Source organism: Anabas testudineus, chromosome 10, assembly GCF_900324465.2.
Source record: "Anabas testudineus chromosome 10, fAnaTes1.2, whole genome shotgun sequence".
Lineage (NCBI taxonomy): Eukaryota > Metazoa > Chordata > Actinopteri > Anabantiformes > Anabantidae > Anabas > Anabas testudineus.
Window position 1 is genome coordinate 8677132 of NC_046619.1, and position 26819 is coordinate 8703950.

General features: G+C 41.8%; 5 protein-coding genes across 6 annotated transcripts in view; 3 read left to right on the forward strand and 2 right to left on the reverse strand.

Moving 5' to 3' along the window:
• Positions 1–473: 473 nt before the first annotated feature.
• Positions 474–3857, forward strand: mxd3 (MAX dimerization protein 3). The gene is made up of 6 exons (XM_026357078.1): positions 474–651; positions 1356–1455; positions 1603–1632; positions 1764–1878; positions 2049–2214; positions 2649–3857. The coding sequence occupies exons 1-6, from the start codon at positions 582–584 to the stop codon at positions 2765–2767; spliced, it is 600 nt and encodes a 199-aa protein (XP_026212863.1). The 5' UTR covers positions 474–581; the 3' UTR covers positions 2768–3857.
• Positions 3858–4022: 165 nt separating this feature from the next.
• prelid1a (PRELI domain containing 1a) lies at positions 4023–7583 on the reverse strand. Of its 2 annotated transcripts, XM_026358640.1 has the most exons (7): positions 7455–7583; positions 7245–7346; positions 6915–7024; positions 6217–6442; positions 6007–6120; positions 5620–5698; positions 4023–4965 (listed from the first exon to the last, which is right to left on the reverse strand). In XM_026358640.1, exons 3-7 carry the CDS (start codon positions 7004–7006, stop codon positions 4844–4846), a joined length of 633 nt encoding a protein of 210 aa, XP_026214425.1. In that variant the 5' UTR covers positions 7007–7024; positions 7245–7346; positions 7455–7583; the 3' UTR covers positions 4023–4843. The 2 variants fall into 2 exon arrangements, with proteins under 2 accessions (XP_026214425.1, XP_026214426.1); XM_026358641.1 differs by having other exon boundaries at positions 7245–7571.
• A 1050-nt stretch (positions 7584–8633) lies between these two features.
• On the reverse strand, positions 8634–10497 carry npy7r (neuropeptide Y receptor Y7). The gene has a single exon (XM_026358059.1). It carries the CDS (start codon positions 10495–10497, stop codon positions 9382–9384), a length of 1116 nt encoding a protein of 371 aa, XP_026213844.1. The 3' UTR covers positions 8634–9381.
• Positions 10498–16317: 5820 nt separating this feature from the next.
• Positions 16318–20923, forward strand: trim105 (tripartite motif containing 105). Its single transcript, XM_026358509.1, has 7 exons — positions 16318–16405; positions 16904–17240; positions 17876–17971; positions 18713–18946; positions 19142–19155; positions 19308–19423; positions 19662–20923. The coding sequence occupies exons 2-7, from the start codon at positions 16956–16958 to the stop codon at positions 20219–20221; spliced, it is 1305 nt and encodes a 434-aa protein (XP_026214294.1). The 5' UTR covers positions 16318–16405; positions 16904–16955; the 3' UTR covers positions 20222–20923.
• Positions 20924–24843: 3920 nt separating this feature from the next.
• Positions 24844–26819, forward strand: part of flt4 (fms related receptor tyrosine kinase 4) — a 34778-nt gene continuing 32802 nt past the window's right edge. Inside the window, exon 1 of the mRNA XM_026357755.1 lies at positions 24844–25230. Within this exon, the coding sequence (XP_026213540.1) occupies positions 25173–25230 (58 nt within the window). The 5' untranslated portion in view covers positions 24844–25172. The remainder of the gene's footprint in view (positions 25231–26819) is intronic.

Sequence of the window (26819 nt, forward strand, 5' to 3'; positions counted from 1 at the left end):
TAAGTGTTTGGAAAATAAAGAGGAGGAGATGGGGCTGGACCATAGGCTGCATGAGCTAAACAGAGACCTCTGTCGATGCTTTCATTCTTTACGGAAATATTTCATATGCATACCTATTTTTTCCAATCTAATGCATTAGTTAATGATAGCCAATGTATTGCATTGTTTTAAAACAAGACAAAAACTTTTATACACAAATAATAATTAATAGTCCTGCTGTCGCCTGATGCACTGAGTCGTTTAAATGTAAAGGCTAATTACGACTTGAAAATGGTTTATATACATAAAAATATACGTAATATAATTGCTCAAATAAATACAAAACAACAACCTAAAATGGCCCTTTTTTATTACAAGTCATTTAACCTGGTGCCCGTCTGTTCGCCTTCACGATTAAAAGTAAACATCGGAAATATCCGACTTTACGCGGGGCACTTGAAAGCAGCGCCAGTGTTAGGGAGCCGTGGATCGAGGACGTAGCGCAGACGCAGCTTCATTCACCTCGGACCGCCGACCATTGTGGCACAGTGGGCTGTTTACCCGGCGCTGTTTTATTCCTTTTCCGACATAAATAAACAAGAATGGAGGGAAACATTTGCAACATCCAGGTGCTCCTCCGAGCTGCCGAGTTTCTGGACAGAAGAGAGCGAGGTAATTGTTTTTCGTGACAACTGTCAGCGCACAGGAGAGGAAGTTGATCAGTGGATTAGCGAGAAAATGCGCGATGAAACGACACAAATGAGAAACTGTGCGCGCAAAAAGCGGAGACGGAGACGCGGTGCGCCGAGGTTTTTTTTTTTTATTTCGAGTTATTCTCCAGACGCTCGTATTAGTCGATGTTTCCCATTTGACTCAGTGACCTACATATCTGGCCGCATCATTGTACTCAAAGGCGCCAATCTGATCCAATTTGAAAATGAATAGGAGCGGAGCAACAGGGATCAGCGCAAAACAGGCAGAAAGAAGCAAGAGACGCACTCTGAGTCAGTGTGAAACTTATTCCAGTACGTGTCGTGTTGTTGCTTTGCGACTCTGTAAAACCGGTTTTAGCGAATAAACAAGGGGGCGATGGCGCCAAAAGCAAAAACAAAACGTCCAGCTGATGATGATGATGCTGCTGCTGCTGCTGCTGCTGCTGCTGCTGATGATGATGATGATGATGATGACACCAGGAGAGAGAGGCTTTCCCCTCATCGATCCCCCTTTGCTCACACAGATAGTGACACACGTTGTTAAATTGCAGCACATCCAGTCGCCTGAACGCTGATCACGGAGGAACTTGAAAGCAGGTTGTTTGCAGGCTGATGTGTCCCATGACTGCTGCTTGTTGTTGACGCAGCTCGTTTCCTTCACAGAAGCAGAACACGGGTACGCGTCGGTCCTGCCTCTGAGTCCCGATGCCTCCTGCGAGAGGAACAAACAGAAGAGCAAAAAGATGTCTGCTGGTACCAATAGGTATATATATATATTACATAACTGCTAACTGACGTGTGGGTGTGGTGGTAGAGTTTGACTTTCAGTTCTGATAAAGCGCCCTTTCACAGCAGCAGTTATTATCTTAAATATGTCTCAGATCTTAACTAACTCTTTCTGTTTTTGCAGATCTGCTCACAACGAGTTGGAAAAAAACAGGTAATTTATTTTTGTCTTGTCAAAAACATTTTTATAGTTGTAGTTGTAGTAGACAAATGACAGCACAAGAGGTTTTTTTTTATGATGGCCAAAACATATGCAGTCTTCAACTCTGTTGTTTTGTTTTGTAGACGAGCTCAGTTGAGGCACTGCCTGGAGCAGCTCAAGAAACAAGTCCCCCACTCATCTGACTCCATGAGGAACACCACCCTCAACCTGCTGAGGCGAGCCCAGCTTCACATAAAGGTAAACAGGGCACCCTCTCGATGAAGCCCCGGCTGAGAGCACAGGGTCCGACAGATGTGGCGCCTTAGTCTTTGTGCTTTTTTTCCCCAGCAGTGGTTATCGTGTCTTTTTGTTGTGCCTAAGGTTTGGTCTGCCGCTCACTTGTTTTTCTCTCTGCCTTCTCGTTTCAGAAGCTGCAGGAGCAGGACGAGCGTGCTGAGCAGCTGAAGGGTCGTCTGCTCTGGGAGCAGAGGGAGCTGCGGGTTCGGCTGGAGCAGCTGCAAAGAGGCTCGGAGAGGATGAGGAACAACAGTCAGGGGTCGACCATGTCCTCCGAGAGGTCGGATTCAGACAGAGGTGGGTCACTCGGGCACTGAGTCTCACCTCACTGACCACTCACTTGGTCCTTGTGATGCCAAGACACGACAAAGAACATAGAACCAGAGAGCGGAGCCCATTTGTAAAGCAGATTTACTCTTAGACACTCCCCTTTAGTATAGTTTGAGTTTTAATATAATTTATTTTCAGTCTCCATTTACAACACCAGCTATGTACAATATTTAACATCCTCTGAACGTCCTGTTCAGTTTCTGCCAGGAGAACCACATCACCTGCATAAAGAACACACACTGTAAAATCTGAGAGTTAATTTAACAACATCATAATTTACACTGTTAAACGCCTACAAATCTAAAACATTTGCTATAACATGTGGTCATTTCTTTCTCATTTAATCAACACGTGAGCATGTTTATTTGTGCTAATGGGTTTGATCTTCGGTTCCATTACAGAGGACGTGGAGGTCGACGTGGAGAGCATCATGTTTGACTGTGTGGACTCTGACGGACAGAGCATTACACACGCCGATGCAGACCACTGTTACTCCAGCATGGACAAAGCCTGGCTATGACAGGTGGAGTAGCAGCTCGATGAATGGCACCAAGGAGGACAGAAAGACAGGAAAACATTCCAAAAACAAGGACAGTGGAGGGAGACGTTACTGTACAACTGAGCACATCATTTTTACAGAAGGAGCAACTCTTGATATTTTCACGTAAAAATGTGGCAGACTACAAGCTAATCCATGATATTGTGTATGAATGAACTTCCATTTGCACTGAACTGCAGTTAAAATCACTGGGCAGGGATTAATGTTTCATTACACATTACAAATCACCTAATAATGACTTTTTTTCTCCCAAAAAAGTACGAGGTGTCTGTAACGTAAAATTATTCAAACAATTAATTCATCTTTAAGGGCTTTTAAAAATCCAAATAAGGGCTTTTTAACTTATTTTTTTACGACAGTAAATATGTACTGAATTCTGCCTTATATCAGATTTGGTCTAGTATTCGTTAGAGCTTCTCTTTAGCACTAAGTTTATTTTTCAGTAATGTTATGTGTAGCATGCACTTACACATTAATTTGTGCTATGTTTTGTATTATTGTCGTGTCATGTAAATTCAGTCATGTGTTTCGTTCCTCTGTTGCACAAAACGTCAACACGTTGCACTTATTTTGTCTGAAAAATATTGTGGGTAGAACAAAATGAGTGAACAGAAATGAAACTGGTCACGTTTGCACGTTGATATCTGGCAATGAAGTCGCTGTGCCGAATGTTCATCTGGTGCATTTGTGCGCGATTCAGTCTGTGATTAAGAGCAGGAACTGTGATTCCTTGCGAGAGCATTAATATTGCTAGTATTAACTGACATGTCTATGACAGCCACACATCATTCCTTGTGCATTTACCAGTTGAGATGTTAATTATGCATGCAGCAAAGTGACCACAGTCAGGCAGGTAATGTCTATTTGTAATGATTATGCAACTTACGTATGTATCGTAGTCATTGCTATATATTTCAATAACTGAAGGTGCTTTTCCCTTCACTTTGCATATGCAAGATGCCTTATTACTTTTTAATAGTATGTATGCATTCAACTGTCTCTCCGCCCAGTAATATTATGTAGCATTTTTATACTGATGTAAGCTTTTTTTATGAATAAATATTTTCTATATGTATGTGCTATTTGTAGTTATTTAAAAGGATCTATTTATTTAAACTTATGAGATGTTTCTTTTCTTTGCCGTCCTGTTAATAATTCAGCGACTTATCAGGGACACATCTTGGGACATCGAGAGAAACACGACAGCGTGACGGTAACAAAGAAACTGTCTTTTTATTGACAAGTTGATAGTTCATAGATACAGTCGAAGCACATTGTTGCATGGGTTGTATTATCAGACCTAAGCTCAATTTACAGTACAATGTATGTCTTCACACACACATTAAATTTAACTAAATACATTGAGTAACCAGATCGTACCACAATGTCAAGCTTGATAACGGTTTCTTAATCAATCACTGACAACAAACATAGAATCTTCTTCATAAGATGAACTTCAACTTGAAGCAGTAATCACGGTGTTAGGATAAGCTAAACAAGGATTGCGATTAAACAAGTGAAATGAATTATAAACATGAATTTGCATTAATCAGAATATCTCGTGGTATGCTGATCATAGCTTCTGTTCAAGAAGCTGTAAATAATACAAAGCAATTACAAAATAACATGACAATCAATGGAAGAGTGTAAAAATTAAATGATGACGAGCACAGTGGTTGAGCAAAGGTCTGAGGAACAGTATGGAGGTGGACAATGTACAGCTGAGTTATGGCACCCAGTGCCACATTCAGCCATTTCTTTCTAACATCTCTATTGTTTTTGTATGCGTCTAACACATACCGAGATGATTTGGTATCAAAGGTTTAACTCTTGACACGAACAGGGAGGTTTGGAAAAGGCTCATGAAGCCAGCTCAGGCCTTTTATGGTCCACCCACCACTTCAGTGGGACACTGCTTCAGAGAGGTGCCCATGACTGGTGATCAGTTGTTCTTACTCTGGTTTGACTCAGCAGTTTGGGGGGTTAAAGGTAAATCCCAATATTAAAAGCTGCAGAACCAGTGAACCACGCAGCTCTTCATACATATTGTTTCTTCTGGGCATGTGAGGCGAGGTCTTTAGCTTTCTCCTTAGCTGCCAGTGCTGTCTCTCGAGCTCGCTCTGTTGCCGTTTCTGCCAAGGTTCTTGACGGAGTTTCACCTGCAACAGAAATTCAACATGAACCTTGATTTATGTAAAAGTAATGTAAATTTAAGTAAAAGCACAATATTTGCCCCTGAAAGGTAGTGAAGTAAAGTGTCTGTGGTAGTGAAGATAACCTTCCAATCAATTAAAAGCATCACTACTTGTCTCTTTAACAATTACCAAGAAAGGAATCCTTCTGAACTAGAAATTAAAAAATGTTATTACATATCAACCACTGGTTCAATCTGCTCACTGAACACATAACTACTGAAAATACACCAGCCACATACAAAAACAACACATCAGCTTTTAGCGAGACATGGGAACCTTTTATTAATCACTTTTGTTTAAATGAGACTGAAGCCACGCACATAAACATCCCCACAAGCTCCTAAATCATTATTGTTGTTGCTATTATTATTACTTACCCCCACGCCCCCAGCCCTACATATGTACACAATTCACATTTGTTATGTCTTCATCTCATCCTGTCACCCACATCCTGTCCTCATACATCATGTATCCTCACTCACTTGTTCAATAAAAAGCAAAATAAGGTTTGAATTGTGCATTGTAAAAAAAGTAAAACACAACTTGTAACAACTTATAGATGCATTTTAACTACATTATCAAATAAATTAGTAAATGAGTAATTTAATGACACTTCACCTTGCAGTCTGGCCAGCACATATTCAAAGCCTTTCATTGTCTTTGTAACACTGGTCTTGAACCTTGCCAGGCCAAATTCCTGGGAAAAAAAATGTTGACATTGTCAAACATGACAGGAAAAAACCTCTCGGAGATTAAAATGACAGCAGCCTATAACTCATATCACATATTTACTGACTCAATGTGTCAGAGCTTGGCAACAATAAATACATCACACTGATTCTGTGTCATAAATCGTCCTGGCAGACGTCAGCTAGCTTCAACTGCTCAGCTGTTGCATCTCGTATTATGTTACAAATTACAGAATGAAAGATAGGCGTCCCCTTTCGGACGCCCCCACACCACTTTGCCTTTGTGTTATGTATTGCTGCACTTTACTCTACTGACCTGAATAGCTCTAGAAAGCCCACAGACATTGGAAGAAATCCAGGCTTCTCTTTTTATCTCAGTCCAGCTGCTGTTCTCAGGATTAATTCGGTATATGCACCGCTCCTCCACAGACTGGGGCAGAGAACAAAAACAAACAAAACCAATATGAGGCCATGTGTGTATTATATACAATGTGGAGGGCTTACGGAAAAACACCATGAGGCGTACCATGAGACGAGCATGGCTGATGTTCCACGTCAGTGTGGTCATGGTCCTTTTCCGAGGATCCACTATGGAGTCCTCGATGATGTAGGCTGAGCTTGCCATGTGCTTCGGAAGGTACCGCTCCATCCAGCGAGGTGCCCGGCTAGTTTTGGTTAACAGACGTCTGGAAATAAGGCAGTTGGTTGGAGTAACCTCTCGGAAAATGATGTCCTCGGTCAAGACATGGTTACTGTGGGAAAGAAGAGGAAGAAACAGCTTCAGTCTGTTGGTGCATAGAAGGAACCCAACTTTAAATCATATCAGTATTTACAGAGTAACAATACCAATGTGTCACATGGACAATAGCAAGCACGAAACAAACACATATAACTTGACAGTGAGAAGAAGAAGCCGCTTAGGTAAATAATAGTTGAGTAAATGTCAATAAGCAACTTACTATGGACATACAGTAAGTCCACATAGCACATACAACCTGCTTGTGGTTTGATTATTGAGTAATTTATCATAAACTTTATATATACAATTATTCAAGTCCAATAACCAGGTGCACACTTACTTTCTACTACTATAGTAGAGATTAATAGTAGTATACACATGTTAAGCTGAACAATGTGTGTCACTTCAACAATCACACCTGGATAAATGGATTCAAGAGATGAATTAAAGTGTCTTGGGGGTGAAGCTGCTCTCCTCGCCCTCACCTGTAAGGGTTGGGATATCTCTGCCAAAAAGCAGCACACACCTGGTCCCAGCTGCTCTTGAGCAAACCTGCGCAGCAGAAGTATTTCACCATGGCCCCCCCGAAGAAACCCTGCACAGACAGAGACAGAGACAGGGACAGAGACACAGACAGAGACGGGGGTCAAACACAGCCTGGTGATCAGCTTCACTGCACATTACAGCTGATGGTGAACACAGAGGAATGACTGAACCCAAAGTTTGTTACAAAGAATCTGCTACACACGACACAGCCACAGTATACTGTAGCTAAACCCTACATGACATGCTGTTAAAGAAAAACACAACATTACCTCTCAAGCACAGGCGACGTGCTAACGATCACAGGTCACTGAGCTGCTACCACCAGGTAACTTAGTCACGTCCGCGCTGCTTCCTCGTTAGCATGAGCTAGCCTAGCATGGAGCAAACCGTAGGAATGAATGGAACAGCGCGTGTCTCGGACTTTTCTGTTGTGCGACAGTTTCAGTACGAAAAGTCCGGAGGAGACGACGCCCGCTCACCTGTAAGGCGACAGCATTCAAGAGAGATGCACCTGCGTGTCATAATCCCGTGTGGACTTCACCGTGCAGCCACATATCGGCAGCTCACGTCAGACGTGACTGGGACTGCGGAGCGGAGCAGGGGTGAAGGTCAAACACTGACGACACATCCGGTGGGCGGGGCAGCCGTGAAGCCCACTGCGAACACTAGAGGGCAGCAGGTCACCGTGCAGAGGGGCACACAGGCTTCAACACCCTCTCCTCCCTGGAGGTTTGACTCCTGATGAGAGTTACTTGGGGTCAAATGTTGTCGTGCAGTGTCAACTCAAAGTGGCATCTGCGCTGCTCCCTGAAAAGAGCAGGGAAAACCCTCTAACCCCCCCCCCCCAATCTGGACAGCAGACGGGTGATTTATTCCACTTGCCTAACATCAACCCAAATAACATCTGGATAGTCTGAAGCAAAATCCTCACACATTTGCTCTAATGTCTTGGTTTTAAGATTAATGTGTGTCAGCTGGCAGTGCACATAGAGGCTCGGAGCTTCTAAAATAATCTTGAGCACATAAAGGGATATAGGCTAAGCCATGAAATCAGCAACGTGGGTGTCAAGAACCAGTGGTACAACTGTTGTAGGTATTTTCTCTGCAGGAAAATAAATCAGTCTGCGTGAGCCCCGTTTGGTTACATGTTCATTAAACGATTCACTGGGTGGTATTTGAACCCCCTGGGTTTCTTAATTGTGCAATTGTGTTAGGCCGTTTGTGTAGGACTTTGATGAACCCAGCTTTTGTCAAAGTAATTAAATCAATACGTTGCATGAATGTCTTGGCTTGTATGGATTCTCCAGCTGTCACATTCAGAGAGTTCAAGTTTATTATTTATAATTTATTCTGTACTCAATGGTGTGGAGGCACGTGCACCACAGCATCAGGACTACAACCTCCAAACGTCCTGTGTAGTCCATGCATGTTTTTGTGCTTTGATATGAGCTGAAGAGATATGAGATGACAGATATTTACTCCACTCTCACCTTACTCATGCCAATTATTCTTTATTTGACATGGAGAAACAAAACTTCCCTTTTCTTCAGTGTCATATTAAGTCTTGAAGTTTGTATGCTGTGTTGGGGCTGAGTAGGCCCAAAGGCCCTGCAACAGGTTGATTAATGTTCATGTGTTCATTAATAATAGGCCACCAACAAAGGACACGTTAGCCATTGGGTATAATGGATATAGAAATGCATCTTCTTCTTTCAAATTCCCTTTTTTCTGCATCTCCTTAAACCAAATGCCTAGACTGTGTGATGAAGATATTGCACAGTTGTTGACTTCATGCAGTTCAGTAGTTTTCAATCCCATTCCTTTGGACGCAGAGTCCTGCTAATCCATCTAAACAAAACAGCTGCTTGCCAAGTGAACACGTTAACATCCTGGTTGGATAGAAAATGTTACCCTGCTAAAACATTAATCCGTATCACAGTATCTGGATTAATTAAGTGAAAGTCATCCCAATTTTTCCAGGTTCAAACTAAACTTATTCTTACAGACACAATAGTCACTGTTTTTCCCTAAATAAGTATGAAAACATTAATAATCTCAGAGAGACAATTGGATGTGTGATTAATTTGGCACTAGTAACCAACAAACACTGCATTTACAGGAAACATACATTGTACCAAGTTCATTAAAGTCCTGGTAAACATTTTAAACACATATTTTAATAGTTTTGATAAATGTATTTTCACTAGTACCATTCACAAAGGAAAGAAGAGCCTCACATAAAACCACTTGCATGCAAAGCTTGGAGTGTTTTCCTGTGACAGATACTGAAGATCACGCCATTCAAGTCAAAAGGCTACTTTTAGAACCACAAGCATCTCAAACCAGAGGTGTGTGTGTGTAAAGTGGTCCGATAACTTCCACGGGGCTTATTAAATTCTGTTTGTTTTATACAGCAGTAGGAGGGTGTCCACCGTTACGACCATTTAGAGTCAGCCCTCTTATGGAACGGGTCCTGAACGAGCCCTCGGGGTGGAAAGAATCCGGCTTATCCTCACAACGGAAGACCATGAGGAAGCCATTCCTGTAGTTTTTATTCATCCACCCATACAGTAGAGGGTTGGCAAAAGTTGAACACATCGCCACGATATGAAACACTGTGTATATCAGTTTGTACTCCTTAAACCTGAGCACCAGGTCCAGATCACTAGCCAGCTGAAACACATGGAACGGCAGCCAGCAGACAGCAAACACCACTACTACCAGTGCCAACATCTTAGTGGTCTTTTTGCGACGGTTGATGCTGTCGTTACGGCTAGATGGGCTGACGTGATTCTTCAGTTTGACCCAGATGCAGATGTAGGCATAACTAATAATAGCTAAAGGAATAATGTACTGTAGGAGTAGCATTGAGAGGCTGTAGATGACCCCGTCTCTACTAGTCCCATGAGGCCACTTTTCAGAGCAGACAGCAATGCGCAGGTTGATGGAAGGGATCTCTTCATGGCGGTACTCTCTGAAGATGGCCAGGGGTGCTGCCAGGACAGCAGAGACAGTCCAGGTGAACGCCATGATGAGGAAGCTGGAGTGCCATGTGAGGCGCCGACCAAGGTGGAAGACGATGCAGCGGTAACGCTCCAGAGCGATGACAGTCAGAGAAAGGATGGACACGTGCACACTCAGTGCCTGGGCAAAGGGCACCATGTGGCACAAGACAGCCCCGAACTTCCACTCATCTAGCAGAGTGTAGACGAGGGTGAAGGGCAAGCAGAGGGTGTTCACTAGGAGGTCTGCCAGGGCCAGGTTAGCTATGAAGAAGTTAGTTACAGTTCGCATGTTTCTGTAGCGAACAATCATGTAGATGACAAGAGCGTTCCCCAGCAGGCCCAGCAGAATGATCAGGGAATACGCTGTTATCAGGGTAATCTGGACTCCAAGGTGCTTGGTGATGTCAATGTGGAAACCAGGGGAATGTGAATCCGTCCTGTTGTCGAACAGAGTCCAGGGTTCATTGTCTCCAGCCTCCCCTGCTCCTGTGCTGTTGGATGTATCTGGTGGGCTCATTTTCTGCGGCTGTGCTGGCACCTGAGGAGAGATAACATATAAAATAGATGTTTCAGATAGGCAAGGCTGAAAATGATTATTTAAATACGCCCCGTCTGTTACGCAAAATCATAAACTGTAGACATTCTCATCAACAAGACAAGACAAAGTGGCATTATTAGCCATTATTGTAAAACCATGTCATTTATTCTCAGGTCCAACTAAATCCAACTTCTAATGAAATCTGAATAAACAGGACTGAAACGCTACTCTTTCACCATCCAAAAGTAGTAGTTTGCATGCAAAGGTCATACTGTTATGAAAGCCATCTATTATTTTACTTGAGAGTAATTCAACAGTGTAATTTAAAAGATAAGACACTTCTCTAATTGCACAGAGAAAGGGAATGTTATTAAATGCCGAGACGATGTAATAAATAGAAAATCAGCTGCCTTTGTATGCACTCCTTCTAAATTCCCCCCAAAAACAGACTATACTAACTTCTTATTTTTCTACCTGAAATTGCATCGGCCATGGTCTGGGTAAAATTGTTTGTCTGGGTACAACATCAACAGCATGAACACCTGTACAATTATAAAGGCTAAAGAAAAATGCTGGAGGAAGCAATGTGATCAGGGGGAGTCAGCCAGTTCAAAGCTACATCATTAGTGCCGCAGACTGCTCTCATACACAGACTGCATCTCATAAAGGCAATATTATGTGGTATGCCTAATTTCTGACAGAGAGAGACTGATGCGGGTCTGTGTTACACAACCATATTTCTCTTCAGTGTGCGCTTTTTGTAGGTCAATATGTTGTCGTTTCTGTCCATTTGCCTGCAGAGAGCCTAGGAGCATCTGCTCAATGAAAGAAATACATATTTAAAAAACAATGTGAGTGTTGACCCTTAAATAAAAAAAACAACTAAATCTTTGCATCCCGTTAAAGCATGTGAATGATAATTATATGAAGTACCATTAGATTCAGCAAGAGGATTTCAACAAATGCACAGTTGTCTGATCCTAAAGAAAACATTTGTAAGTGTTAAAAACTTGTGTAGATGTCTGTGCACCTACTCCCCAAAATGAACATTGCACATGTTTGTGGCTAACACTCAATTCCTCACATTTTATTTCATGAAACCAGTAGACCATTTAGTGGCTAGTGAGAGGTCATCTCTTTTGGCGACAGACACTCTTTTCTTGCTCTGGGGATCATGTAGCCTATTTCTTGACAGACCACTGAACAAACTAAAGTTTACTGACATCATTGATTTTTTAAAAGATTTTGTTAAAATAAATATTTTATTGTATAAAACATAGAGTAAATGTTATTTTGAAGCCTTGCTTTTACTTTATACTAATATGTGAATGTTAATCAGATGGTAAGCTGACTTCAGCCAACTAAAAGGTCTAGACAACAAGTGTATTTATACATTATGCATGTGATGTGTCTCTGAGCTGGTGTGAATTTCCCAGAAATAAAAACCATCCGGAGAGCCTTTGGGTTTCTTAAGATTTAAGTAAATACTATATAGTGTCAGGTGTGAGGCCTCCGGGGAGCAAAGTAACACGAATTTATAACACACACATGCACTATGACCCATGAAATGACTCGCAGGATAACTCTGGAGCTATAGAGACCACTGACAATGTAGCAGTGCAAGTAAACCAAAAAGCACACAGCTTGCATGGATCCCCTGTCACCAGAGCACACAATCACACACACACACACACACACACACACACACAAGCAGTGGGGATTTATCAGGCAGGCTGCAGGCGACATGTGCACTTTACAAAGCAACAGTAATTTGTCAAAGAACCCCTTTTCTGATCAAAGATGGTTCTCTTTCCCTTGAGGCAAGCCTTGTACCACTGCGGTTAAAATACACCTGCTGGAGCAGAAAGGCACACCACAATCATTCTGGTGCAACTCTCCGCACTGCCATCAAATCACGATGAAACACCTCATTCTCAATCAAGTATGCATTGAGGCTTCGTTCGTGCGTAATTTGTCGCCATTTGTTTAACTTAGTGTGCGCATTCATCTATCTCCAAGTGAGCTCTCAAAGCACATTCAGCCAACCAGACAGGTGCAAATCGTTTGCCTCCAACACAAACTCCAATCTCTTATTTCTCATTCGGACACCTGTTTATCCTCCTCTCATATCCAAATTACGCACATGTAATACTTTTCACTAATCACAGGTAACGGTGTCACAAAAGAACAGAGACATGGACACGTTGCACCTTAAGGACACGTTAGAGTCACTCAACTAGCCACGCAGTATTCCTGTTAACATCTTCATATTTTTAATAGACTCACCTTTTTCCCCCTTTATTTCTCCGTTTGCAAACGAGTCTTCACTCGAGAGTGGTGTGAAACATGGGGGGAAATACCGAAGCTCCTCCCAAGCTGGAGCGCCTTGTGCGCATCTTGTGTTCGACTGTGCGTTCCTGACACAGGTCTCCAGGATCCAGTGTGAGCGACCACATCAGCGCCAGGGACCGTCGCAGGGAAATCTGGGCAGGGATCGTAGTTGACAGTTTAAAGTGATGCATCAATGTTATTTTGCGTCCTCATTACTCAATAAAGACATTCGATTGAAAAACACACGAAGTGCCAACACAGCTTTACGTCACTGAGTTTATTACGTTTTGCACTTTTATCTCCATTTATTATCCATTTTATATCCAGTAAGACGTTACTCTCTAAACAATCCTAGGATATAAAACAATATTGCTTTATTTGAGGCACCAGATCACTGATCACCACTGATCTAATTTGTGCAATCTCTGAATGAGCCACAGTTGCGTGATGTGAAATAAGCCATTGTTTGTTGCACATTATGAAACTGCATGGAACCACTGAAGATTTACTTGATTCCCTGCAAAGTCAATGAAGACGCAGATCTCTCAAGCTCATTTGTGTGAGCATCCACGACTTCCTAAAATAAAGTTCTCGCTGAATGCAGTGTTATTTTTAGTTGGAGCCGTAGACACACACATGCAAAGACATTTTTGGGTGTCAGATGATTAGGTTATTGAATTGCAGTGCATCTGAATAGATGGATGGATGCTGGGAATGTCAATTAATGTTTCGGTATTCTGACTTTGTCATTTAGCTAAATCATTGCGATTCTTATGGGTTTGAATGAGTATTTCTACTGAGTTCAGGTCAATTTTTAATTTATATAATGCTTGAAGCAGTTTGTGAAAAGATAGTCAGATAGTCTTCAGGGCATCTGACAGGAAAGGTCAAACTAAAATCAAATACATCTGAACTTGAAACACACTTTAAAAAGTTTAAGCAAACATGACATTGAAACATATTTTGACTCCTGACAGATGTTGAACATGTGGGTTAACTGTGACTGTATAAACTGAGGTCACCTTATGAGACCTGTAGATTGGTAACTAATGCAGGGAGAGATGTTAGGCATGTCACCAGTGGAGAACATGAAACAGACGTAATCATAGGAGCTTTACCCAGGTTGAGAACCATTTCCACTCATTTTGTGAGTGTGATAAAAGAACAGCATATAATCTTCCCCTTGAGCCTCGTTTCTGCCATTCCCTGGAGTTGTTAGACTTGCCCAGCCCATCCTATCCCGGCTTCATTTAATATTTACGGCAACATTGTATGACATCTTTGAATCCCCTTGGTGAGCTTTTATTTGATGATATAATAATTGGTGCACTGATTGAAGCAGCAGCAGAGATTACCCTGATCAATTTAGGCACCATGCCTCTCCGCCTCAATTTATTCTTTGTGAGAGCCGTCCCCCCAGCCACATGCATTGCATCACTCTGCAGTCAGGGTTGTCAGGGTCTGCAGTCAGTCTCTCTCTGATAAAGGATTTCTGTCCTTGCAACAAACTTGCTTATCTCCAACACATTCTGAAAAGTGGTGACAAGGTTTTGCAGTGTGGCATTTGAGAAAATTCACACTCTTATTAGGTTGAGTTTGACCTCTTGTATTTCTTTTTCACCTTAGATCTTGCAGTGTAAAAACTCATGACATCTACGTGCACCTAATTACTCTGTTTTTGTGGTCCCCGTTTCTTTTCTATTACTGTTCTTTTTCAGTTCCTCTGAGAACACTGGTGCCACCGATCTGATGACAGATGTGAAGGAACATCACACAGGAAACATTGTGGTTGTTTTTCCAGTCTTTCTGCTGTGTGACTTATTGATATGAAAGTGGAAAACACACAAACTTCCACAAAATCCCATTCGCGCCTCCTTCTGTTTTCCTCTTTGCGTTGACATGTACAGACTGTAGCCAAATGGAAATGACAGTGTTCAATTCTGCAGTAATTAAAGTTACTGATTTATGAGAATGGACAGTCTGTGAAGTCTGTCCATCTCAGTTTGGCTTTTGACAAAGTCGCTGAGATCTTTACACTCGCCCATTTTTCCTTCCTCTAACAAATCCACTTATACATATCCCGCCCACTGACAGGCAGCACTGCAAGGAGATAATCGATGTTCTTCACTGTTAATGGTTTTAACGTTGTGGCTGATTGGTGTTTATCAACATGTATTTGGAGGATTTATTGCCTTAAATTGATGTCTACATCCACATTATAGATAGTGCTTATTGGGTGAAAATGATTTTACCTCACTGTCACTTTAGTGATTTCCCATGTTGAGTTCAGTTTACAGAGAGCTCAGAGATCAGTAAACTCAGCCTGTAAAAAGAGTTTTATAATGTAGTTGGTGGCTCTAAGCCACCAAAGACTAGTCTAAGTCTAAAACCATTATCATGATGAGACCAACTTTCCTTATCTCTCTGTTTTGGCTTAGAGGTGAAGCCTGTGTTTCAGACTGAGGATGTTTGCAATGCATGGACATATACATGACAGAAATGGTCTAATGGCAGAACGGATGGATGTATTATGGGCAGAAGTGGTTCAGAAGTACTGAACATATTGAGGTTTTTACACTTTACTTAAGCATTTTGATTTTTATGTTACTAGTATTCTGCTACAGTTCAGATGTACAAATAGTTCTTTTCAATCCACTACATTTTTTACAGCTGTGGTTGCTACTTTTTCTAGATAATATAATCAGTTAATAAATGTTGATGTATTAGCATGGATTAACCATCTGTCAGTATATAAGTGGTTAGTGTCAGCTCCACCTTCTTTGTTCCACACCAAGAATCTATATTAATACAGATCTTCACTCAGATGTTTTGTAAAAACTACTAGAATGCTTTAATTTCCATAAAATGCCACCTTTGAAAGTTATCAAAACAATAACACATATAATGAACAAATGCACATTTGTTGCAATTGTATTTAAATTTAATTAGAATGAATTTCACACTTCAGATTGAGAAGTTAATTTGAATTGGTACTTACTAACTAACTAACTTCGTAGTGGATTACTTTTTAGGCAAAGTACTTGCACTTTGACTTTTGTGGTGAGTTTCCCACCTGATAATGGGAAAATGTAGGAAGGGCAATACTAAATAGTTGCAGTGGCCTTTTAAATCCAAATATAATGCAAGAATTAAGCATTACATCACCAGAACATACTTGCATATTGTCTTTAGAACAACATACAATCATGCAAGTCCAAATTGCACACAGATTATAACTGAACAGTTAAATAAATGACGGAACAGAGGCCTGAAGCCATTCTCTAAGACACGAGTGAGTGTTTCTAAACCTTTGTAAACAGAAACAGAAACATTAGTGGGACAGAGGAGGAAAAGAAACACGCAGCATGGAGCCACTCAGCGAGGCCCGCCCCCTTCCGGCTGCGCTCAGACACACGGACCAATCATAAGCGCGCTGGTAGGATGCACATGCGCAGTACACGTGTACGGGCTGTTCTCCAACAGCTGCGAAGGGAGCCCGTCGCAGGTTGAGACACTTTGAGTGTTTGTCTCTTAATATCTCCGCGCAGCAGACGACGTAAGTTCATTAAGAGTTAACTAAACGTCCTAGATTGGTTTTGTTAGATGTTGCTGGACTAGGCTGTTTAAAGGCTGAGCGCTAGCAGGCTTAACGTGAAGGCGGCGTAAACTCAAACAAAACATCTGACCAAAGTTGCTGAGCTAGCTTACACAGTCCCGTGATGAGTCATCTGATTTATGCTCCTGCTCTCACCGATTAATGTTAATACTTTAAAAGTTTACACTTGAACTTGGTGCTTATTCAAGCGGAGAGTCATTTGCATCGTTATGTGTCTATTGTTAAATGTTTGATTTATCAGAGGAGCACCACCAGTTGTGCTGGATAAAGATTGAGACAGTGAATAACTCAGTCCCTCATGATGAACCACCAGAAGTCGTACTCTTTTTAGAATTTGGAGTTGACATTAAACAATATTTAGTTGATAAAATGATCGCACTGTATACTGTCTTCAGAAAGGGAGTGATCAGCTCTCCCTGTTTCTCTTTTTTCCTCCAGGCGCTTTACTTTCACTTCCTCCCTGTGAACAAGTTCTGTAGAGGAAAGTACCATGGCTGCTGCTCCTGTTGCCACATCTACCAAAAGCAGCCTGAGAGAGGAGCTGACATGTGCCATATGCTGTGACTTGTTCCGGGAGCCCGTCATGTTGGCCTGCATGCACCACTTCTGCAAACCATGCATCTCCAGGTACTGGAGAGGAACACAGGGACCTGTCACCTGCCCACAGTGCAGAAAGGAGTTCAGCTCCAAGCAGTTTCAAACCAATTACCTGGTTGCAGCCATGGTGGAGAAGGTCAGGGCCACCACCTCGAACACTTACATCCAGAATGTGGAGGTGAGTTCACAGCCCTCAGTCTCCACTTTACCACATGATCCTGTTGGCCAACGTCCGCACCTTTTATTACTAGTCAGCTGGGAGGTGTTATTAAGTGTTTGTCCATCTTATACAAATAACATTTTGACCTAAAATAAACAGAACAGTTAATAATGGGCATTGTGCAACCGCGAGTTGTATAAGTTAAGTACAGTTGTATTCTTTATTTCACTTCATATCCCTGTTTATTTCACTTTGGTTTCAGTCTGAACATATTTCAGTTGAGTTGGTCAGGACAAAGGTCACTCCTCACTTCCTTTTTTATTGCTTTGTATGACAGGATATATGACTTAACTACACAAGGGAGGCTAATATACAAAGAAAAATAAAGACACCTAACGATCCAAAACAAGATTCCTGTAGTAAATCCCATCAAAATTCCCATAAGAAATCCAACCTATTGATTTTAATACTGCTTCAGTGAGATGTTTATTAAACTTTATGGTTATTTAAAAACGAATAGTTGAAACATTTTGGGAAAGAAAATCATTTACAGTCATGCTGAGATTTAGAGGAGAAGACAGAAGACTGGCTCTCAGTAGAAGGTAATAAAATCCACTTAACCCCTGAACCACTAATGTGCTGGACTATTACAGAAACGACTGAAAGAGAGTTTGGAGAGCCACCGCCTGAGGAGGGAGGACTACATCAACAGTATTCGCAGAGACAAAGACAAGATGGATACCATAAAGGTAAACGCCTCTCTCAAGGGATGGCAGCACTTAGCAGATAAGAATGCAGATGTCCTCTCCTAATGACTGTTTGCAATATATTGGCGTACATACTTAGTGGTGTTTGCAGAAATGGTAAGTGACAGTTTGTGCTTTGATATGTAAAGTCTATGTAATGTTCTTGTGCTTGGGTACATAAATGCATTTTTAACCTCTGTTAGTTGTCCGTCGACAATGAAGAGGAAATGCTTCCTTGCCCCATGCGACAAATGGGAGGAACCAGCAGAAACATCCATCTAAATCCATATCAGATGTGTTCAAGACAGATGGAAGATAACAGTTTTAGTTTAATTGTGCATGATGTGGCAAAATGATGAACAGGAAATCCTTTCTTGCTGGAACAGTCTGTAGTTGTTTGACACATACTGTAGATCGGTGATGCTAAATGTAGCTTGTTTACCTTTTGCTCTTTTCTGTCTCGAAAGATACTACTTGACCTATTTACTTTCACCTTGTGCAAAAACTTAATTGATTTAATGCAACAAGTGTCCATCCATTTTCCTAATTCAGGATAAGTTTGTATTGCAAAAGTTACATAGTGCTTTAATGGAAAGAGACACTTGGTATCTTAGCTAACATAACTAATGTCTGACTGGTCAATGAAAAATGTGGCTCACTATACAAATCACAGTTAGACAGCGTACAGAGTCCACCTGATTTCTCCAGTGTCCGTGAATTGTACTTGAATCCCCTGTGCTTCAGAGAGTCAGCGCAGATCTGCAGGCTCGTGTCAAAGGTGAATTCAGAGCTCTTCATCAGATCCTCCACGATGAGGAGAGCTGTATGTTGGAACAGCTAAAGAGAGAGCAGGACGAGGAGTTGGAGAAAGTCCATCGTCGCCTAGAGGCCGTCAAGCTGGCCATGAGGGAGCTGGAGGACAACATGACGAAGCTCCAGCAGGCCAGTGCTGCCACTGAGAACATCGTGTTGACTGAGGTGAGGTCTTCGCTCAGACAACAAAAGTTTTACAACAAAGTTTGTTTGAAATTCGATTGCCTCAAAGTCGCTGCCAAGTTGTGAATATGTAGATCACATCTGAACTTCAAATAAAACCCATCTGTCATCTAATTTAACTTTTGTATCACTTTGAAACATAATAATGTGATTTTTCTTTCATTTTCTTCTCTCTAGCTCCCACAGTTAAGGTAAGAGTTCTGTAAGACTGATCGATTCCTTTTGACATTTTCGCACCTGTCATAAGCTTATTGGAATTCTTCCTCCATTTAGTGTCACTGTTTGCTGAGAATAAATTATTATAGTTGAATGTCTTTTTGTTTTTTCTTTTATTTTTTGACAGTGCACATGTGCAGGTGGATACTGCCCCAGAGTTTGATGTAAATACTTTCAGCAACAAATACATGGCCCCATTACAGTACATCACATGGAGAAAGATGTTCAAGTCTTTGAAGCCAGGTAATTTCCCCTCTGAAGTGCTTCGTTATGTACAACCCTTTGAGCTGACAACTGATTCTGGCTCATTAATGGGTGTAACTATGGAGAAATCACTGGAGTATTACAGTATATAAAGATGGTGAAGTGGCAACAGAATGACACTGATGACTCCAATATATCACTGATAGGATATATTTTCAATCTGAAACCTGGCAAATAATTTCAGGCTAATCATTTAATCAATTGTTTCACCCCAAAGGTCCTTCTCCATTAACCTTTGACGTCGATACTGCTCATCCAAGCATTTACATCTCCAGGGACAAAACCGTGGCAGTCGAATCTGACAACACGAGTTTACATACGTGCCACAGCAAGCGTTTCCTCCAGTGTGTTAACATTCTGGCTGCCCAGGGCTTCCAGTCAGGCCAGCACTACTGGGAGGTAGAAGTGGGGTGCAAACCCAAGTGGGACCTGGGCGTAGCCTCCGAGGCCGTAGACAGGCATTCGCGGATCAAGCTGAGCCCGGAGACCGGCTACTGGACCCTGCGGCTCCGCAATGGGAACGAGTATTCCGCCGGCACTCAGCCATGGACCAGACTGCAGCTCAGCTCTTCCCCTCAGAGGCTCGGGGTTTTCTTAGACTGCGATGAGAGGAGGTTGTCCTTCTACAATGCAGACAATATGAGTCTCCTCTTCTCATTCACCAACGGGCCAAGGGGCAAGGTGTACCCCTTCTTCAGCCCATGCATCAGTGGCGGCAGACAGAAAGCTCAGCCAATCAAACTCCTCCACCACCCTCTCGTGGCTCTGTCTGGCTAGAATGGCTACAATCAATAAAGGCTTTTCAGTATGTAAGAGCTGTCCTTTTACTTATTGACCAAAGACTTATCACTCAGCTGTTGAAATACAGTATTGCCATATTGTTGCACTGCCATATCACCAGGTTCAAATTTCAGATTGTTTGTTATTTTCTATGGTTTACTGGTGGAACATCAGCAGATTCTTTGATTTTCTCTCCTAACTGAACATTAAATGTCTTGAAATGTTATGAAAGTTTCCATACTCGCCATAAAAAAAGGCCTTTGTGATGAAATCGTTCCGAAGAGGCTCATTTAGTTTGCACGAGCAATCAGAAGATATGCTTTAAAAAACACTGTTTAGCTATTCAAGATTGAATACTGTTAAGCACAGAAGCATCAGATTACATTTGAAGATGCACAGTTAAACCAGATATCTATAATAGATGTAGATAGCTGACCTTTGAAATGCTAATGATCTCTCATCAAATCACAGGATCTGTAGGATTACTTGTAAAAGCTTTCTCTTCTTAAACTCACCATTGAGTGAAATCTGCATGAAGAAATCGTCTACAGTGAGATTTTGTATTTGATTAAACGGTTCTTCATGTTTTATACATGAAACCACGTTGCCTGTTTTTATTATTTTATTGCACAAATGTAACTGCCTAGCACATCAGGTCTGTAGCAGATGTTGTAATTTCTCATTATTTGTACATATATATACATATATACATATATATATATATATATATATATATATATATATATATATATATATATATATATATATATATATATATATATATATATATATATATATATATATATATATTACATATTATATGTGCCTAAATGTGAACACATATGAAGTAAAATGCACTTGATTACTAATTTGTTATGGCTAGGACATATTAAAATGTACTTCTGATTTAGTCTATGCAGTATGTGTCCCCTTGCCGTCACTTCTTGTTACATGTTTGATTGTTTCCGCATTTCCAACTTAATTATTGTAAAAAAGAATGTTGATCCAAGTAATAAACACCGTGACTTTCTCTGAGGAAACCCTGTCTTTGAATCTTTTCTGCAGCTGTGACTCTGCACACTTCCATGACCTCACTTGAAATAATCAAGGAGGTTATTAAGCATCATCAAAGCAGAACAAACTACTGAGAACGCTGCGATTGATGATGATCCAAAAACTATTTAACAAGCGCGTCAGTGGGGGGTTGTTGACTCCTGCACCTGGACTGGCGCTTTTTTGAATACATGAGCCGTCTCTGACGGCTAAACAGCAACGATGGGCAGGCTCTCGGTTATCTTCACAAACACACAAGAGCACCGGCGTCCTGTTTCCTCCTGCCAGGTGAAAGGTCGGACAAACAGAGTGGCAGCGGGGATGCCTCCAGGCCTCTCGAGGGCCACAGAGGCAGGATGCTTCTACCTCCTCTGCTGATTGGAAAAGTGGTACAATGAACAGCACCAGAGGGGAACCATTTTCCTGCACCAATGGGACTGGATGCACATTCACAACCTGCAGCACATATCAGTCACTCACTCACTGATCTGTGACTCACTTTAATAAGCTGAAATCAACTCACTCTCCTGGAATGGGTAGCACCTTAATATTGAATATGAAGAGACTGTGGAGAAAGCTTCACTGTTTTTATCAGTGACCTTTTTGGAAAGGTATTTGTTCTGTGTTGAAAGTGAAATTTTACTGCAGTAGCTTCTGAAAGTCTTTTAGACCTATTCACTTTTTGTACACTACTGTGTTGTTGGTTCATCTTATATAATTCAGTACTTTGTAGAGGCCATTTGGCAATAACAGGCTTCTGGGGTGAGGTAAGTGGGTGAGTAAACCTTGCACACCTGGATTTCAACAATTTATCCCATTCATCCTGGCAGATCCTCTCAAGCCCTGTGAAATTGGGGTCAAACTGTATCATCCACTTGGTTTCTTCAAGGACCTCTGTCTTTGGCTGCATTCATCCTCCCCTTAATTCTGACCAGTCTTTCTGTCCCTGCTGCCGAAAAGCACTGAAAAACCTTTGTGCCGAGTTGATTTCATTTGCCACAGATGGACTCCAATCAATATTTAGACACAGATGCACCATCCACATTGTTAATATATTTGCAAATTTGTGGCATTTAATGGACAAACATGGCAGTTTATCCATTTAAATCTGCAACAAGTGAGCAAAACACTTGTTTGATCACTTGAGAAGTTGCTCATATACACTGTAATTACCTTCCAGTACATGGATTTTTAGCATTTTAGATAAAAAAAAGAAAGTTATGAATATTTTACATTTACAATTAAAAAATAACTATGTGCAGTATTAAAGAACTATTTGTAATCACAAAAATGATCACCTGAATCTGCAGGGATCACCACACAGACACATAGCACAGCGTCAAGCCTAATTAGTTTGGTAAATAATTAACATGCAAGCGTGCTGCAGTGCTGCTCCTACTATCCAAAGGGGACCACTGACGTAACCACTGACGGATGGCAAACACGACCCATAACTGATGAGAAACGTGGCTGCAAAAAAACGAAACAATAAAGCGATCATGAACGGTGACAGCCACTTCAAAGTAACCTGACTGGAGAGTAGTGACCAGGCCCGTGGGCACGGACTTCACTGGGAGAGGGGAGCCGGCTGCATACGCGCTCCACATCCTTCCTATGGTAGTAGCTGTGGATCTGTCATGTGTTTCCTGACCTGAGGATGGACCGGATGGAGTGCTGGCACTTCAAGGACGGGTCCTTGAGTGCTCAGTTGTCTCTCAGGAGCCAGTAGAATTACAAACTCAAACCTTTTTCATCTGACACAGCAGGGACGATCATGCTATTCTGCATAAGGCCTATTGTTTGCCATCGCTGTTGTCTGAATGGCCCTTCAAGTCTTTTTATGCCTTCACGAGATTATGTGTTTTATATTTGGAATGAGATTTGGTAACTCCCCGAATGAAGTTTTGTTTGACCGTCAACACGATTTAGTGTGTTTATTTTCCTCTCAAGCCGCGGGGGCTGCGGGGGCCAGAACCAGGGGAACATTTTAATTACAACCATTCAATCACAACATTGTGTTTTAAGGTCAAAGAGGTGGATTGCTGTGAGGGATCTCGGGAGAGGTCTGCGGCCTACAAAAACACGAAATGATTATTTGACTCTGTTATTCCACACACTCCTGATGTTAGGTTAGGTTAGCTCAAAAATCACATCGAGGAAAAAAAAAAAAAGAAAAGAAATCTTTCTCGTGCCTCTTATGGAGCGCTGTTTGATGGGTGGACCAATTTCGACAGTTCTGAAAGCACAGTTAGGAAACCGTCTGGAGTCAGCCAGCATTATGATTGCTGTAATGGATGTCCAAGTGGAGATGCAGTTTGCTTTAGATTCGATTTGACTTAACAGCACACTCCTGGTGCGGGGAAAGCAGAGCTACCTGGGATTGATTATACTGACTTGAATGGGCATGCTGGTTTCTCTGTGGCTCCACGAGAGGTTTGACTGGACCTCCAAGCAACAGCTACATCAGACAGCGATGAGTGAAACACAAACTGTGTGTGCGTGTGTGTGTTTGATCGCCCAAGTGCACATGTCTCGTGCTCTCTTTGATATATATATTGTACATGAGTTTTCAATTTTACCCCCCCCACCCCTCACTGTAAGATGGAACTGGGCTGATAGCAGCTCACTTTGAGCACGCTGTGCTCTTAGTACATTTTTATTCACAACCCCAGGACTCCTGATGTCTGTGGATGTGGCTGCTTGGACAAGGCTGGAAAAACGTGCTGTGTTGTTTAGTTAGATGGGAGGCATCATTAGATCTGACCCTTTGTAGGACTAATTACACTTTCTAAATACAGAACTACTCCCAAGGCACCTCTGCTCGGCTTGTTGAATGTCTGAAAGAATTCGAGTCCACAAACTGTGTAAACTCACTTCCTACCTCTAATTAATGTCGTTGCACACATCAGACCTGAACTGATAAAACCACATTGACATAAATAGACAGGTCAGACGCACAGTTTGTGGATTAAATGAAGCTGATCAAAGGAGAAGTATCATGCCACATGCTACTAATGCTTCTGCAGATACTGTGTGTGGCCTTGCCGTGTCTTACTGTGGTATCAGTTTGCTTCCTGTGGTGACAGTGCCGTGTCCCTGTGGTGGCTTTATAAGAATTCCTGATGGTATGTGAATTACCCGCTGTGCTATCAGAGTGTCAGGAGGAATCCAAATGAAATGAAAATCATTATCAATCGGCTCTAAACCAACTGAAATGGAAATCCTGTGCATCTCCGCACATTTTCTCATGACTGAGATAAAAAAGATTCAAAAACTTTATTAATCCCAGAGGGAAATTTCTTTGTCATCACTGTGCTTTGCATCAACTTTTATGAACTAAACATAAAGTTGTTCTAGGTCTTCAACATAGAGGATGACACGAACGGGATCCTGCAGGAAGGAAATCTGTCGTGGGTGTCAGGGAGACCTTCCCCCTGCACACACACACACACACACACACACACACACACACACACACACACACACACACCCACCACACACACACACACCCCTACAACCCAGCTTGTTTTATGAACTGCATGGATGGGTGTGCATGCATGCGCTCCAGTTACGAGCAAAGGAAAGGGAAATCATTGTAAATCCCATCCAGTGCATCCTTTTCACAAAACGGGAAAAAATAGTTTTTTTTTTTTTTCCTCCTTAGCTTCAGCATTTCGGCTCTGTCCTCTCAGTGAGCAGAGTTCAGGCAGGCATCGATTGGCCAGGGGTTCACCTGAGTTTTTTCCCATCCACGGACATTCATTCAAAGCAACTCTACAGTGTCTCCAGCGGCTTCACAGCGAGTCCCCTTTTTTCTTTTTTCTTTTTCTAGTTTTCTTTTTTGGACAAGAAACATTGCATAAGCTTTCAGCATTTCTGGACCGGAGATCTGGAGATGAAGACAGCCTTTACGCTTTTCTGTCGGACTTGGATTGGAATAGCATTTGCCTCAGGTGAGGAGACTTTTTACGCAGCGAGCCTGAAAGTTTGGAGCGCACAACTTTTTTTTTTTTTTCTAACGACGGGAGGTCGAGCTGATTGTTTACACAGACTTTCAGTAAATATTTGATCCCACGTTTGCTTAACTTTGATTTTTAGAGGTTCAAAGTTTTAGTAATATTAAGATCGGGTCTTAAACAGAATTCAGGTGCACTAAGAATTGCTGTATTTTCCATTATTTGTAGTGTATACTGTACATTTTTTAAAACTATAATGCATCATACTGAGTCAACTAATTAGTCCTTACACTTCAGCCTCCTTTAAGTTTGCAGCCACCGTGCTTTTGAGTTTTCTTGCATGCTTGGACACATGATTGAGTTTCCCTCGTTGCCCCTCAGGATGGGATCCAGTGGGAGCAGACTGGCACTAGGGGGAGATGTGCTGTTGTTGTGTTTTGATAAGGATACAGCTGTTTGCTAAGTGATGATGCTAAACTTGGGAGGAAAAAAAAAACAGTTTGTGTTGTGCTGAACTGGAGTGACTTTACATCATAGTAAAAAGTCTGTGTCGGTTACATTTTGGAGGCAGAGAATGAGGGGAGCTGACTCATCTCCACTGGACCAGCATGTGGAGGAGGGGCGGGGAGGGGGTCAGGTCCTTCATGTGATGGTATTTTTACAAAGCAAAGTGTAAGGTGAGAGATAAATTCAGTACAATCAACTTGTTACAGGAACTGATCTGCCTCCACGTTTGCTTTTAAATCCGCTCAATCATGAATTCATAGACGGTGAACTATTATAGATCCAAAGCTGGAAACAGGGCCTCACATTAAATATGTTATCTGGAAGCGCGGCTGAGGATGTTTGCGTTTTTGCCCACTGTACGTTTGACATGTCCATCTTTGATTGTGCAGAACAGCTGTTCACAACGAACAGGGCATTCTTCTGTGAGGGGCAGTTGCTATATGGTTACCCAAGTCCTAACTCCAGGGTGGAGGGACGGCTCCCATTCACTGAGCTGTGCTGCGTACTGTACGTCACATACTATAAGTATTTATATACCTTACAGAGGGTTAAATATGATCTTCAGTATACATGGGACATTCAGTTCAGGCAAAACCTGTCTTCTCAGTTCTGAATTCAGTTTAGTTCATGAATTCAGAGCATCATACAACTCTAAGAAAGGATGGACCCTGAACACAACAGTATCTGTGTTTTGACTTCAGAAATCTCTTGTGAAAGAACACAGAAATGCTCTGTGGCGGACAGGACAGGACTTGTTGTAAATAGCTCCCTCTTTACTCTAAATCCTCTATATCTCTGTTTTGTAAAAAGATTCAATTTGTCGTGCCTCAAATAACATCTCCAATTCCCAGATTTGTCTTTAGGAAGGTTTTCTTGACCCTCTTAACCTCCCAAATTTCTCTTAACAAAAATAAATGTGTGACATTAAAACGGCGCTGCCGAGCTGGAGCCTGATGCATGAGAGCACAGGCTTCCTATTATTATGATCAGAGGGGAAGATTGAGGAGGGAGAGTGGATAGCAGACCTGCCAGTTCAGAAGTCATTGTCATTTTATGGGGGGAGGATATAATTTACACAG

Coding starts and splice junctions, on each gene's coding strand:
- mxd3 (XM_026357078.1), top strand. CDS start 582: ATGGAGGGAAACATTTGCAACATCCAGGTGCTCCTCCGAGCTGCCGAG. Junction 1,633..1,763: donor AACGAGTTGGAAAAAAACAG/GTAATTTATTTT, acceptor TTTGTTTTGTAG/ACGAGCTCAGTTGAGGCACT. Junction 1,879..2,048: donor GAGCCCAGCTTCACATAAAG/GTAAACAGGGCA, acceptor TTCTCGTTTCAG/AAGCTGCAGGAGCAGGACGA.
- prelid1a (XM_026358640.1), bottom strand. CDS start 7,006: ATGGTGAAATACTTCTGCTGCGCAGGTTTGCTCAAGAGCAGCTGGGAC. Junction 6,443..6,914: donor AGATATCCCAACCCTTACAG/GTGAGGGCGAGG, acceptor TCTTTCCCACAG/TAACCATGTCTTGACCGAGG. Junction 5,699..6,006: donor GGCTTTCTAGAGCTATTCAG/GTCAGTAGAGTA, acceptor TTTTTTTCCCAG/GAATTTGGCCTGGCAAGGTT.
- npy7r (XM_026358059.1), bottom strand. CDS start 10,497: ATGAGCCCACCAGATACATCCAACAGCACAGGAGCAGGGGAGGCTGGA.
- trim105 (XM_026358509.1), top strand. CDS start 16,956: ATGGCTGCTGCTCCTGTTGCCACATCTACCAAAAGCAGCCTGAGAGAG. Junction 17,241..17,875: donor CTTACATCCAGAATGTGGAG/GTGAGTTCACAG, acceptor GGACTATTACAG/AAACGACTGAAAGAGAGTTT. Junction 19,424..19,661: donor GTTCAAGTCTTTGAAGCCAG/GTAATTTCCCCT, acceptor TTCACCCCAAAG/GTCCTTCTCCATTAACCTTT.